The sequence below is a fragment of the Aquila chrysaetos genome, chromosome 19, assembly GCF_900496995.4.
Source record: "Aquila chrysaetos chrysaetos chromosome 19, bAquChr1.4, whole genome shotgun sequence".
In the NCBI taxonomy this organism is placed as follows: Eukaryota; Metazoa; Chordata; class Aves; order Accipitriformes; family Accipitridae; genus Aquila; species Aquila chrysaetos.
Genome location: NC_044022.1, coordinates 16627414 through 16640826, shown reverse-complemented (window position 1 = coordinate 16640826; position 13413 = coordinate 16627414). Strand labels below are relative to the sequence as shown.

The following is a 13413-nucleotide window of genomic DNA, read 5'->3' as shown; positions in this document are numbered from 1 at the left end:
TTTGCTGTTCCATATTATGAGTTCCCAAAATCATCTCAAATGTCTCTAGGAAGTTTCCAGATGATTTTTTAACTCCAGTTTCTGTTCTGTATCTTTTCTGGACTTCTTTGGCCATCTTTGTTATCTGCACAGACCTCATTTGCTTATTCCAGGTCAGTTCAATGGGATTCCATTCCATTTCCAATTACTTCCTTGGAGATAATTTCTTTTCCAGACAGCAGTTCACTTGAGAAGTTAACAAAAATATGAGATTTTATGGATTTTGTTTGGTTAGACAAAGAACTTTATGTTAGAGTCAGAATTTTTTAAGTCTTATATACCTGAATTTAAAAGAACAAAACAAGAGACATGATCAGTATTCATAGTTGTAAGCTTCTTTTCTACTTAACATTCTTCACAAAGCTCTTTCACTTGGCTTCCCTCAAGACCGTATTTTTAGTGTTTCCTTTGTCAATATCCTTGGTTTACCTTTTTTTTTTTTGAAAGCAGATATACATATGTCTACCAGACAATGTCAGTTTGCTGTATCAAACCTGTTAACGGCCGCTAGCCCCTTTGCTGTTGATCAGACCGGCCATTTTTCTGAAGAGGCTGGTACCTTCTGAAGAGGCTGGTACTTCTACTGGTACCTTCCCTTCTCTGCCTCTGGCTCCTTTGCCTCTGACTTCTAAGCCATGCTTTCATGGTAAGATCAATAGGCAGAACAGTATTTAGCGTCTAATTCTCATAGACACTCTTTGGTACTTAATGAGTCCAGAAGAATGCAATCATCACACAGATAACATTTCAACAATTTTCATGACAAAAATGAAACATGCAAATTTAAAATATGTTAATGATAATCCTTCGTTCTGGCTAGTGAAGCACCCTTTAAAAAGTCAACACAAGATGGCAGTAAACAAGTATAGAACATTCCACACAAACATTGTAGAGGAAATGACACTATGGGTAACAGTGCCGTAAAGAACTTCAGCAGAATTAAGTGGCTGTCAAATGAACCCGTTTGAACACTTAGTTAACATTTATATGAGAGCTTAGTCTTGTTCATCTCTAATAAATTAACTTCATTAATTGATTCTTTATTACATTGATTAAATATTCAGAATGCTGAAGCTGCAGTTGGCAGTTCTAGTTTAAAGAAAACTTTGGGCATGTGGTCATCTTTGATAGATTCTGCATGTTCAACTCTGCTTTCATTTTTAGTTTTCAAAGTTGACACATAGTTATGAAAAGCTACAGTCACATCAGATAAAACAAAAAAAGGTTGAAAATAGAGAAAAATGTGAGGAAAGCCTAGAGATACCATCTGAACTGAGAGATTTATACAAGAAATTGGAGGTAAGAATACTTTGTTACTATATTCTAATTTTAATATGCCTTTAGAACTAATTTGTGGTTTACAGTTGTAAACTTAAATTTCCTGATAATTCTACAAAAATTATGTGATTTTCTTGCTCTGTCAAGAAGTTTAATATTCAGGTTTTGTTCTTTTATCCAAGTTTTATTAGTGTTTTTAGTAGTTTTATGAGTTAGTATAGATAATTTTCTTCATAAGTGTAACTATAAATAAATTTTACTTTTTTACTGATTAATATATGTGTACTGGATAATATAATCTCTTGAGGCATGGGACCTTTCACATATGCAGGATACTGTCACAGAATACCTACCATTAATTCAAGTTTTATAGACCTCAGGACAACTTTGACCATGTAAGGCTAGATAGAAAAAGGATTTAGGATTGGAAAACTGCTTGCTACACACATAAGCTGTCAGCACCCATGTGCCTGAGGCAATCCACAACCTTGACCTCAGTGCCTAGTTTCCCTTGGTAACGCATGAGGAAGGATTAGGCACTTAAAAACACATTCCACAGAATCCAACATACTGAGTGGGGGACTAGATAATATGAGATGCTGAGGACAGGATTCAGTCATATTCCCTATCCCTCTGGACACAGAATGGATTTTAGCTGACTTATTCTTGGATACAGGAAGATACTGATTTCTGATCATAATTCGCAGCCTTGACTTCTCCGAGTTAGAAGTTACATTATGATCTGTGGAATAATCAAATATTTATTGGGCCAAAAGGAGAGTTAGCCAGCACAGAGAACTGGCATATAGGGAGTGTGCCTCCAACTGGTGGCTTCTCCCCAAATACTCTTCTGGCTACATTCACGGGTGCAGAAACTGATATCCAGTCTCATTTCTTATAATTGAGTGATATAATTTCTAGCTGTGCTAATTTTTGCTTCTTCTTTTTTATTTATCCAATAAATTTGCTGGTATCCCGTGCAAGGTGAAACAACTTCAAAAGGAAGAATTCCAGAGCCTGTTGAAAAATAACATTTGTTTGTTAGGTAGAAAATTAACATGGGAAGATTCTGGTTCAGATTCTGTCTGGAAAGAAGATTATTAAACTGAGTCTTCCACATATAGGAAGAACAGTCTAACCACTAGCCTGAAGAAGCATAGGAGGATCACAAAAAAAATTGACATTTTCTCTGGCCATCCTTCGTAAAGAGCATCATATAGTGTGTGTTTCAAGTGTTTACTAAACTGGGTCCTATAGGGAAAGTAAGCAGAGGCATACCAGTTGAAAGTGTGAGCTAATTGCCTAGCTGCTAAGCATTGTGAAGACTTACAGGCTTATGATGTAGATTTATGATGTAGATGATTTAGACACTTCGAGAAATTTACAATCAAAAAATTAAGATCTGGTAGATTTGAAGTACTTTCAAACTTAAGCTCCAATTAAGCAGGGTTTTAGGATCTTTATTTTGGACTTGCTTATCTTCTGTGTTATTCTGTAAGGTATAGGACTATCTTCTGCGACCTTCAGGTGACTGTACCTACATAACAGGACACATCCTAGACACATCCTAGCTCTACATAATGTTGCTGTCTTTTCCACATGAAAGAGTCCTTACCGTCAGAAAACCTACTACGCTTTGGAGTGAGCATAGCTGCCAACATCTGCTACTACAAGAATAATAAATGGGTCATACATCTATCGTTGACTAAATATATCACTACTGTGAAACTGTCTGATCCAGCTAATTTGAGAATGACCTTACTCAAGATTAAAATGTGAAAATAATATAACACAATGCTATAATTTGATTAATTATGCAGTATGAAAAATGAGTGCTTGGAATATATTCAGCAAATTCTAGTATTCAGGAAATAATTACTGTGTTGAAAATCTACTAAGCTCAGCAGTGCTTTAGTAAGGCCTTGAACCTGCAGTCCTCATTAAGTAGTCTGAAACTCCATTTGTAACTCCATTTGTATCACATTTTGTAAAATGGGAAGATGTTTATTGGTTTAAAATGCCAAAGCAGATATTAGGAAAGCTGTAAGAGAAGATTTGTATTAATCTATGTTGGAAAGCATTCAATTTTGTTTCAGTAGCAAATAAAATCTTATTTTTTTAAATTTGGGGAATATACCAGTTTAGAATAATTATAAAAAATCATCTATCTTTTTGGAACCAACATTTCCATTGTGAAAAAGGAAGTTCTCATAACAGCTTATGAGTATTATATATTTCACTGTATAAAACAGTATACTGTTATTTTGCTAATTCTTCAAACTAAAAGAGCAACAGCTTTAGTAACTGGAGTTCTCCTACTTATTTTGTAGGTTACTGCCTTTAAAGTCTAGTTGTGAACATATAAGATCTGGTATGATTTAAGAGCAAATTCAAATACACTATGAAGAGGAATATAAGTGCAAATACAAAAATCGTATTAGATAAGCCTGATATAATAGAATTTGTTAAACAAGTTTTTGTTTAAACTAGGTGAACTCATAACTAGAAGCAGCAATTGTAAAGAGAGCAACAAGTAAAATTTATTCACAGTAGCTGCTGTCCCATTTGTTCAAAAAGAAAAAAGCAAGCACTCAAAACATTTGTCTGACTCTTAAGGATTTGATTCCCTGCTGATTACTCTATTTGACACTGGTATCGCTTTAAAGTCACAGGAACTACCCTCCAATAAAATGGGTGTATTATAGTCATAACTCTAAGATCTACAGCAATGGAAGTTATTTACAATATTTTATCATTTTTACTCAATGATTATGTTTACTACCCATTTTTTTTCAGATTAACAACCCTTAAGACTGGGGTTTTTCTGGTGAGGATGATTGGATGGCTGTTTATATCGTTGTTCTTTTTTTCTTCTTTCCAAAATTATGGAAAGTTTATGTATTAATTAACAAAATAGATTTTTCTTAGAACTATACAAATCACAAAGTTATTTAGATTAAAGAAAAAAGTTATTTTCCTTGTATTTACTAGCCTTGTTTTGCTGTCTTTCAGGAATTTCAGGCAAAATCAAGAGAATGGGATAAGAAGGGGATAATCTGCCAAAATTATCTTGTTTATTTAGATGCTCAACAAAAATTATTGTCTGAGAAATGTAATCTATTTCAGGTAATATTCCTACCTTCCTGCTTTAGGAATAAAGTGAGCTGTTAGCTCAGCTAGAGTTATTTTAACCTAATTTTAAAAAACTGAACACCACTAAGCTTATAGTGAATCTGACAACACATGGATATATTGGTAGTGAATACATTGCTTTAGGTAAGGCAGACCCATACTGAAAGATCTAATGATACATGCATTTATTTTATTTTTCTCATGAAAATGAGAAAATTAATAAGTATCATGATGAAAATTACAATATCTCCAATTAAAAAAACCTGCAAAAAGCAGTGCATGTTCCTATTTACTTTTTAAATATACTGTGGATATGCTTTTATCTTCTATGCTCTTTACTAATGTGCAAATAATTGTGATGACAAGTTACTGAAAAATATCTTACCAAGTAAGTAGTACATGCCATTACTATGTTGACTCAAATATAAAGTTCCCTCAAATCTAAGACAGTCCTCACTTTTTTGAAGATCATAAATATACATTACTATAATTTATGCAGAAAAATGAATTTCTATATGCTACTCCAAAATCACACTTGGAGTTGTTTGTTGGATCACTTACCCTTTTTTATCATATTTTTCAGGTTTCAAGTTACCATTCAGTCATTGGTTGACTTTGTGATTCTTTTTTACTTGCCAATTTGCTTATTACTTTTTTAATATAGCCTATTGATCTAGCATATTTTTATTTTTTTCATTCCTTCCAATCCAGAACAAAATATTGATTTAATGATGTCTTGATGACCTATCCTGCTCTAAAAAAAAAATAGAAAATAACTTACAAATTAACTGGGCCACAAGACAGCTCAAAAATTAAGTAAGAGGAAGCCAATTACATTACTGACTGGTAATCTCCTTTTCCACTATTACTAAGCTCATTGGATTTTAATCTAGTGAAACACTTTCTTAACAATTCCTATGAGACTACCCATATCCAGAATTTCCAAGGATGACAGTTAAGTTTTGTTTTTAGATGCTGAAAGCATTATTTTGCAACTATTGAACTTCCATACAAATGTGTTAAACAAGCAAGGCTTGACTAGACAAAACTACCGACTGATGCATGTTGATTGTATAGTTAGACAAGTCAAAATAGAGTACTCAAGGTGATCATCCACATTGTTCTGTTGAGGCTTTCACTGCCATCAGTGAACTTTCTTTGAAGCCAATTTTCTTCGCAACTGTAACATAATACCGACTAATTTGTTAAATAGAAGTCTGATGGACTGTTACCCCTTCACTGTTTCAAAAGCATTAATTGGTCCTGTGTCTTTGTCTCAAGTTCCTCTTTTGTGAGGATTTCCAGCTGGAGTCTTGCACTGTACTTTTCACAGGATGCTTTGACATTTTTGTATGTCAGACTCTGTAACTTAGATGTCAAGGGGACCTTAATTTGTTATCTGTAGAAATGAAAATTACCTGCAAATTTCTTTTGGCTTTTTGTTTGATATGGAGCCAGTGGTCAGTTCTGCTTAGGTATTCAGCCAACACAAATTATGGGAACATAGTCAATGACATCAAAAGCTGTCTAAAGCATGCCTTTTTGCAGTCCTTGTCAATGAAATAAGGTATCTGTGACCCTATTTATTTTTAATGTACATTTTCTTGCTCAACTTGATCTCTGTACATGATATATGGTTTCCAGGTTATACTTTGTTGTCATTTTTCAGCTAATTCTCTTCTGAAAGGTTACTGCTGCTTGTTAATCTCCCGGTAGAGGGATCCATGTGGATGGGTTTTTAAATAGCAAAAAGAGTTGCCATAGTAATTATGCTGCTTCACGATGCCTGTGAATTCACAAATACTAGCAATACCAATTTTCTAAAGTTTTGGGTTTAGGATTTTAATTGGTACAAGAAACTGAATGGAGTGTGGGACTCTGCAGAATGTGCGAATGATTCTTCCCCAAGTTTAAGGATAAAGATATCAAAGTACAGTTCCTGTGGTAACTGATCTGTTTGTACATGAACTATGTAATGCTAGCCCTCTAGTCAAAGGTTAATATCCATCCTGAGGCACACACACACACAACTCCTACTGAGTTCAATGAATCAAAGAAGAACATTTCTCTCAAATTATTTTTTATAGGTAACTGCTTTGAGTAGGTCATTGTAATCACCTTTTTCACATTTGAGGCTAATTAACATTAAGTGCTAGGGAAGTACACAGCAGAGGAGAAAAATCCTTGAAAAAATTCTGTGCCCTTGAAAGTTTCTGAAACATTTTTTTGCTGAGAGCAAGGAACATGAGACTAAAAAAAGGAAGTATCCTTTAGAGAAGTAATGCAAACTGTTCCAATTGCCATCTTTTCTAAGCAAATCCTGGTGAAGATGGAAGTAGCTTTATGATTTTAGTAGTAATGGTTTGGTCCTAGCAATTTACATATAATTACTGAATTTCATGTAAAAGATTTTCTTGTTTTATAGAAGCAGATCCAGAATTATCAATTCCAAATAAGCAATAAGAAACAAAACCAGGAAGAGGTAATTACCTATGGCCAGCCGAAAAGTGAAAAGAATGAGTTGATTATTGGAAAGCTAAAGGCAACTGTGAATGAAATAGCAATAAACAAGAATAAACTAGAAGAGGAAAATCTGAAACTCCGGGAGGATCTAAAAATGTACCAAAACCAGGCCCAGGTAGTAATAGTTTTTCTTTTTCATGATGACTATGGAATTAATGTTGGAGCATTAATTACTTGGGAGTATACTTTAAAAAGTTGTACTGAGACGGCTGTATAAAATATCTGTACATTAGGTATATTCTTTGCAGGAACACAGAATGAGCTGTGAACAGTACAATTTTTTGAGTAACACTTAAGGAGAAAACAAAAATATGTTTGCTATGGAGTGGTATATTTTATTCTTGTCTGTATATCTATGGTTTCATAACTTTCCTATATCCTTAACATCTGCAGGAACTTAGCCTAGTTCACTTGATTCCTTGTATATAAATGACTTCTATGAAATCTCTTTACCTGATTTATACCTTGTTGTACACTGTGCCATATAGCTAGTAAATAGAAAAGTGTATGGCATACTTTATTATTATTGAGAGAAGATTTTGCAGTCAGTGAATTTTTAGTTGCCAGCCATGTGAAGAACCATCAGTTTTTATCTTATCTCTAGTTTACTGTTTTTCAACATAGCACTGATCTATGACAACAGCCATTTGGGCCTCTTCTTTTGGTTGTGGTATATGAGTTCTGACAAGATTGAGATAATACAAGATCTTTACAGCCTTTTTTATTAGCTGTTTGAAACAGATCAGGAATGAGATTTGGATTGCTGGTTTTTTTCTGGTAACATATATAAATTATGCTTTTGGTTATTTATTTAAGCACTTCAAGGTTCAGTAATATATTTAGTGGCCTATAGTAACTTTGACTCTTTCTGGAGAAAGATAATCTATTTCTGTTTATAGACAACCTTGCAGAGTTGTAACTTCATATGCAACATCCTTTACAGGAATTAACATATATGTGGTGGAGGTTAATTTCAGGTGCTGTCAGAACAGCCCAGTTTAGCACGTGATGTTTATACATTTCATTTGCACATTAGTTCAGAGTCATTTGCCGGTTTACAAGTTACTGATATGCAAGAAAAAAACCTCTGTTTTGGAGCCTGTTAAAAAGGCTGCCATCAAAAGTAGTGGGACTAGAATATGGAGTGGAACAAATCATGGCAATTGCAACAGGTGGATAGATGCTGTACGACAGTGAGAGTAGATGTCATTGTGCTGTAGCCGTTAAGCAAATCTTCAAGCAAGAGGATTTCTGGAATCCTGCGAATAGAATACAGGAGCTGTAGGAAGTGCTGAAGGCATTTTAAGTAGAAGTGGAGCTAGATGTACATAACATTATTAGCTAAAGGGCAGAAAGTTGCAGAATAACTGTGCTGGTGGTGTGAAATATTGCTGTGTTAGTTAGAAAAGCCACATTTGCAAATAGCTGCAGAAGGGAAACACTGATGTAAAGACAATGTATTGGTGAAAATGTGTCGCTTGGAGAATATAGTTTTTTAGGAATGTCTATACGAGAAAGAAGGAAGTGCAAGGCCTGTTGTAAGCCAGAAGAAGTAAGCAGGTTTGCATGAAGGAGTGCTAGGTGGAGGATGGGAATAGTTGGACCTGATGTGGGTAAAGGAGGGAGGATTAGATGGGAGTCTTGGTGGGGAGAAGGCTGATGGCAATGGTAGCAAGCCTAGCATTGTGCCTCATATATCTTCTATGCCTATGACCATTTCATGTCTGCTTCTAAATATTTCTCTCATACTATTAATTAGCAAGGAAACAGTGATCAAGTGAAATGTATGGAAGACCAGTTTGTTGGCTGTACAGAAAATATGAACTTTAGAAGATCCAAACTACAGTTTATTTCTCTAACTTATGAATTGTCTGACAAACTTAATTGCAGCCATACATGAGAGGCAGTCTGAAAACATCATACAGGAGGCTTGGTTCTTGGATAGTCTGCGTTAAGTCAGCTGCTGGACACTAATTTGCATAGAAATACAGCATATAATTGTATTTAAAAGGTTGAACAGTGTATTGGGTTTGCATGGCAAGGTTGTAGTAGCAGTGGGGGGGCTACAGGGGTGGCTTCTGTAAGAAGCTGCTGGAAGCTTCCCCCATGTCCAACAGAGCCAATGCCAGCCAGCTCCAAGATGGACCTGCCGCTGGCCAAGGCTGAGCCCGTCAGCAACGGTGGTAGTGCCTCTGGGAGAACAGAGTTAAGAAAGGAAGAAAAAAACTGCGCAACAGCAGCTAGGAGAGAGGAGTGAGAAGATGTGAGAGCACCAGCCCTGCAGAGCCCCAGGTCAGTGCAGAAGGAGGGGAGGAGATGCTCCAGGTGCCGGAGCAGAGATTCCCCTGCAGCCCGTGGGGAAGACCATGGGGAGGCAGGCTGTCCCCCTGCAGCCCAGGGAGGTCCACGCGGGAGCAGATCTCCACCTGCAGCCCAGGGAGGACCCCACGCCGGAGCAGGGGGATGCCCGAAGGAGGCTGGGACCCTGTGGGAAGCCCGCGCTGGAGCAGGTTTGCTGGCAGGACTTGTGACCCCACGGGGGACCCACGCTGGAGCAGTCCGTGCCTGAAGGACTGCAGCCTGTGGGAGGGTCCCACACAGGAGCAGTTCATGAAGGACTGTCTCCCATGGGTGGGACCCCACGCTGGAGCAGGTGAAGAGTGTGAGGAGGAAGGAGCAGCACAGACTATGTGTGATGAACTGACCGCAACCCCTGTGCCCCATCCCCCTGTGCCACTCGGGGGGAAAGAGGTAGAGAAAAATGGGAGTGCAGTTGAGCCTGGGAAGAAGGGAGGGGTGGGGGGAAGTTGTTTTAAGATTTAGTTTTTATTTCTCATTATCCTACTCTGATTTGATCGGTAATGATTTCCCAGAGTCGAGTCTGTTTTGCCCATGATGGTAATTGGTGAGTGATCTCTCCCTGTCCTTATCTCGACCCATGAGCCTTTCATTATATTTTCTCTCTCCCCTGTCCAGCTGAGGAGGGGAGTGATTGAGCGGTTTTGGTGGGCACCTGGCGTCCAGCCAGGGTCATCCTGCCACAAACAGCTTTGAGTAGAATTAGAAAAGGAGCCGATCAGGAAATTTTTGAGACTTCCTTTTGGTATCAAACACAGCAAGCTAGTTGAAGCAAAACTTTTCACAGAAGAAAAGAGAGGATTTGGTAAATTTTTCAACTTGAAACAGACTCTTAAAAAAGTTGTATTTCAGTAGATATTTTCTAAACAAAACCTAAAGTTTTCTGGTTCAATATTAATTTTCATTTTGGTGTTTTAACTAGATGCAATAGATATTTCCTAAAATAATAAGTGGTACATATCTAAATTATTTTTTTTTAAGTGATGTTTGAAACTCTTGACCTGAAGTTCTGTTTCAATTATTATTGCAGCTGCTGCTGTGGCTGTTGTTGTCTCTGCTATTATTATAATTCACAGAAGAAAATACAATTTATGTAAATATGTATGATGACTGCAGTCTGCCACAGATGATATGACTTCTACCACACAACTGTGCAGCATTCATTCCCTTTATCCACCCCAGACCGACATCAGAGGGGTAACCCTCCCCCAAATTCATATATTATAAAATAATTGTGGCTATTTCTTGAATGTTAAAGTCATGAAGATGTTCATAAGCAAGTCTTGCAGACAATTTTAACAGTTCATTAAGCTTTATTTCACTTTAATATGCCCAGACTTGCATTTCAGAGTTTAAAAAAGTGCTCTCAGCCTTAATTTAACAAAGGATAAGACGAATGAATCTATATATGCAGCCCCTATAAAAAAAGCAAAAGCGCTTCATATCTGTCTTCAGCAGCCCTTTCAGCCAGAGGAAAACCACAGGTTTCTTGGAAGGAAGGTCATTCTCATATGAGGCTCTAGGGAAATAAACCTTTGAAGTTCCTTGCTTGTGGTGTCATTTCTGGATTCCAGTTGTCTTTTGAAAGTTTAAAGGCTTTATTTTTGCTTTTAAACATGGAAACTATATTAAAATAAAATGAAGAAATGATGAAAAATACTAGTGATTTTAGTGTAATAGTTTTAAAGGCAAAGGATCGACATCCTTGGAAAATCCTTTTTTTTATCTGGAACATAACTTCGGGTCTTGGGTGAGAGGAAATAAATATTCTCTGGATATTATTGTTGCGAGAATCTGATTATTATTGCTACTTTTGTTATTTGTGGTTATATTTCCAAGTTCTTATCTTTAGTATGTTTTCAGTGTATCTTGGGGGAATTCTGATTATTTTTTTTAATTCAGATTTTATGATGCCAAATATAACATGTATCTTCAGGTTGTCTATCACATTATCAGTCAGAAATTAAAGGTAAAATAGAGACAAGATTTGTGGAGTCCCTAAGAAGAATGTCTTTGTGATTGTTTAAAATTTTGTGATGTTCATTTAAATAAGCAATTAGCTCCATGCACATAGAACTAGTTTTGGAGATGATTGAGCGCACACCTTAGATAAGTACTTAAGTCTAGGTGTATCTGCTCCAAGCTTCCAGGCAATGTTTAATAAAGGCATGCACCTAATCCTGCCTTTCTATAGCCTTGTACTTTTCAAGCTTATAAATTTGGAAATGCTATTAGGAAAATAGAAAATGCAAGTTACTTATGGCACTAATTCCTGCATGTGAAGCATGTTCTAGGGTGCAGAACCTGCTCAAACAAGCAGACTATGTATTTTAGATGCATTTAATGCAATAAAGAACTTCTGAATGATGTTTCCTATGATAGTTTCAGAGACAGATGCATTGGAATGTTGCAAGAGCTGAAGAATATTCAGCATCTGAATTTTTAGATGACATTTCTGGAGAAAGGAACTGACATGAAAGCAATGCCTTTTTCAGAAATGAAACTCAAAAGTATGTATGTCCTTTCATACAAATTACACAGGTATTGAAAATTATGTGTTAATATACAGCATTTTGTGCTACTACTGTCTCATTTTATTAACTATTTATGTATTTGCTTGTTTCTTTAGAACATGGAGGCAGGCTTTTCAGAAATGAGAAATGAGCTGCAGTCACGGGATGCTCTCTGGAGAAGAATGCAACTGGAATGCCAACAGTTGCATACAGAATTATTGAAAATCAGAGAGTATAAAGATATGCAGGAAATTCAAATAAAGTATGTATGTTGAAGACAACATTTAACAAATACTTCTGTACTAATAACTTTTCTTACATCTGATTTAAATTAAGTCTATTTAAAAAGATACTCTGGATTCAAATGTCAGATTCTAAACAATTTTTGAATAAACATTTTCTTTAGCAATCATATATGATGAGATTGCAGGCAATAGATGCAGGCTTTGTTAAAAGGCTTTAATGCTTCCTAGATCTTTACAAATCAATGCATTTCATTTATTTCTATTTATATGTTTACATTGCCTTTCTTTTCTCAGCATTAGAACACTTTGGAAGTAGTGCGATTAAGATTGTCCCTAACCTCCTTTAAGTAAAATGTTCATCTTTTTATAGTGTATCTAATCTACCATAGCTGTTTGAGATTATATGAAATACTAATCTATAAGACATTTCAGGATTCTTTCTGCACACACTTGCATTGTCCTTGATCTTCCAAGATTGAATCTGGTTTAGGCCAAATCTTTTGGTTGGTTGTGGTTTTTTTTCATCAGTGAGCAGGTCTTTCACTGTTTTATGCTGAGGAGAGGATACTGTAAGGTAAAGGTTATTGAATGGTCTGCTTGTTTCATGTTTTGTTTATTTCTTATTTGAAGGCATCAATCATCTTGTGTACAACTTACTGAGCAACTAGAAAATAAAAACGCTGAGTTATTACTATTGGCACAAAGTCAAGAACACCAGCAAGAAGAGCTAAACACGGTATTTCATATTGTTAAGTATTTCCAGATCTTAACTGCAATATGGGATTTTAAAAAGCAAGCAGAGTACTGACCTTGGGTATGTTCATATGCAGAAGAGAGCAGGAGGATAAACTGGCTTTAGGAGAGTAGGAAGTTTTCATATATGAAAAAGTTTTCATATATGGTTGCATTTCTGGAGGTAGCTGCATAGCTGTAATTCTGTGCACTAATAACAGAGCTAGCTACTTCATTGAAATAATGGAAGAGACCATGCCTAAGCATCACTGGGATTCAGATAGTACCATGCAAGTAATAAACCCTCCAAGGCTATGAGTAATTAATAGGCTATAGGAGGTAAGTAGTAGTTTGTAGGCAGTCTCAGATGTAAGACAGGCTAACAGATCAACTGATACAGGTCACTATGGCATGTACCCACACAAGGCTAAGCTTAATCAGTCACCTGCTGCACAGTCTAGGGCAGCGCTCTTTTGTTTGAACTATGCATCCCATTGCATTTCACATTTCAGAAGTGCTGTGTACAAGCAGTAGTGGCATGGCACCATGGAATGGCATATGGCTTGGCAGGCAAAACCACTTTGGGAGTAGAG

At 36.3% G+C, this 13413-nt stretch overlaps 1 protein-coding gene across 1 annotated transcript in view; it reads left to right on the top strand.

The window, feature by feature from the left end:
- Positions 1-13413, top strand: part of DEUP1 (deuterosome assembly protein 1) — a 50545-nt gene that overhangs the window by 17913 nt on the left and 19219 nt on the right. The window contains exons 5-9 of the mRNA XM_030042376.1: positions 1204-1338; positions 4330-4443; positions 6875-7087; positions 11960-12105; positions 12719-12824. Coding sequence (XP_029898236.1) covers positions 1204-1338; positions 4330-4443; positions 6875-7087; positions 11960-12105; positions 12719-12824 — 714 coding nt within the window. The remainder of the gene's footprint in view (positions 1-1203; positions 1339-4329; positions 4444-6874; positions 7088-11959; positions 12106-12718; positions 12825-13413) is intronic.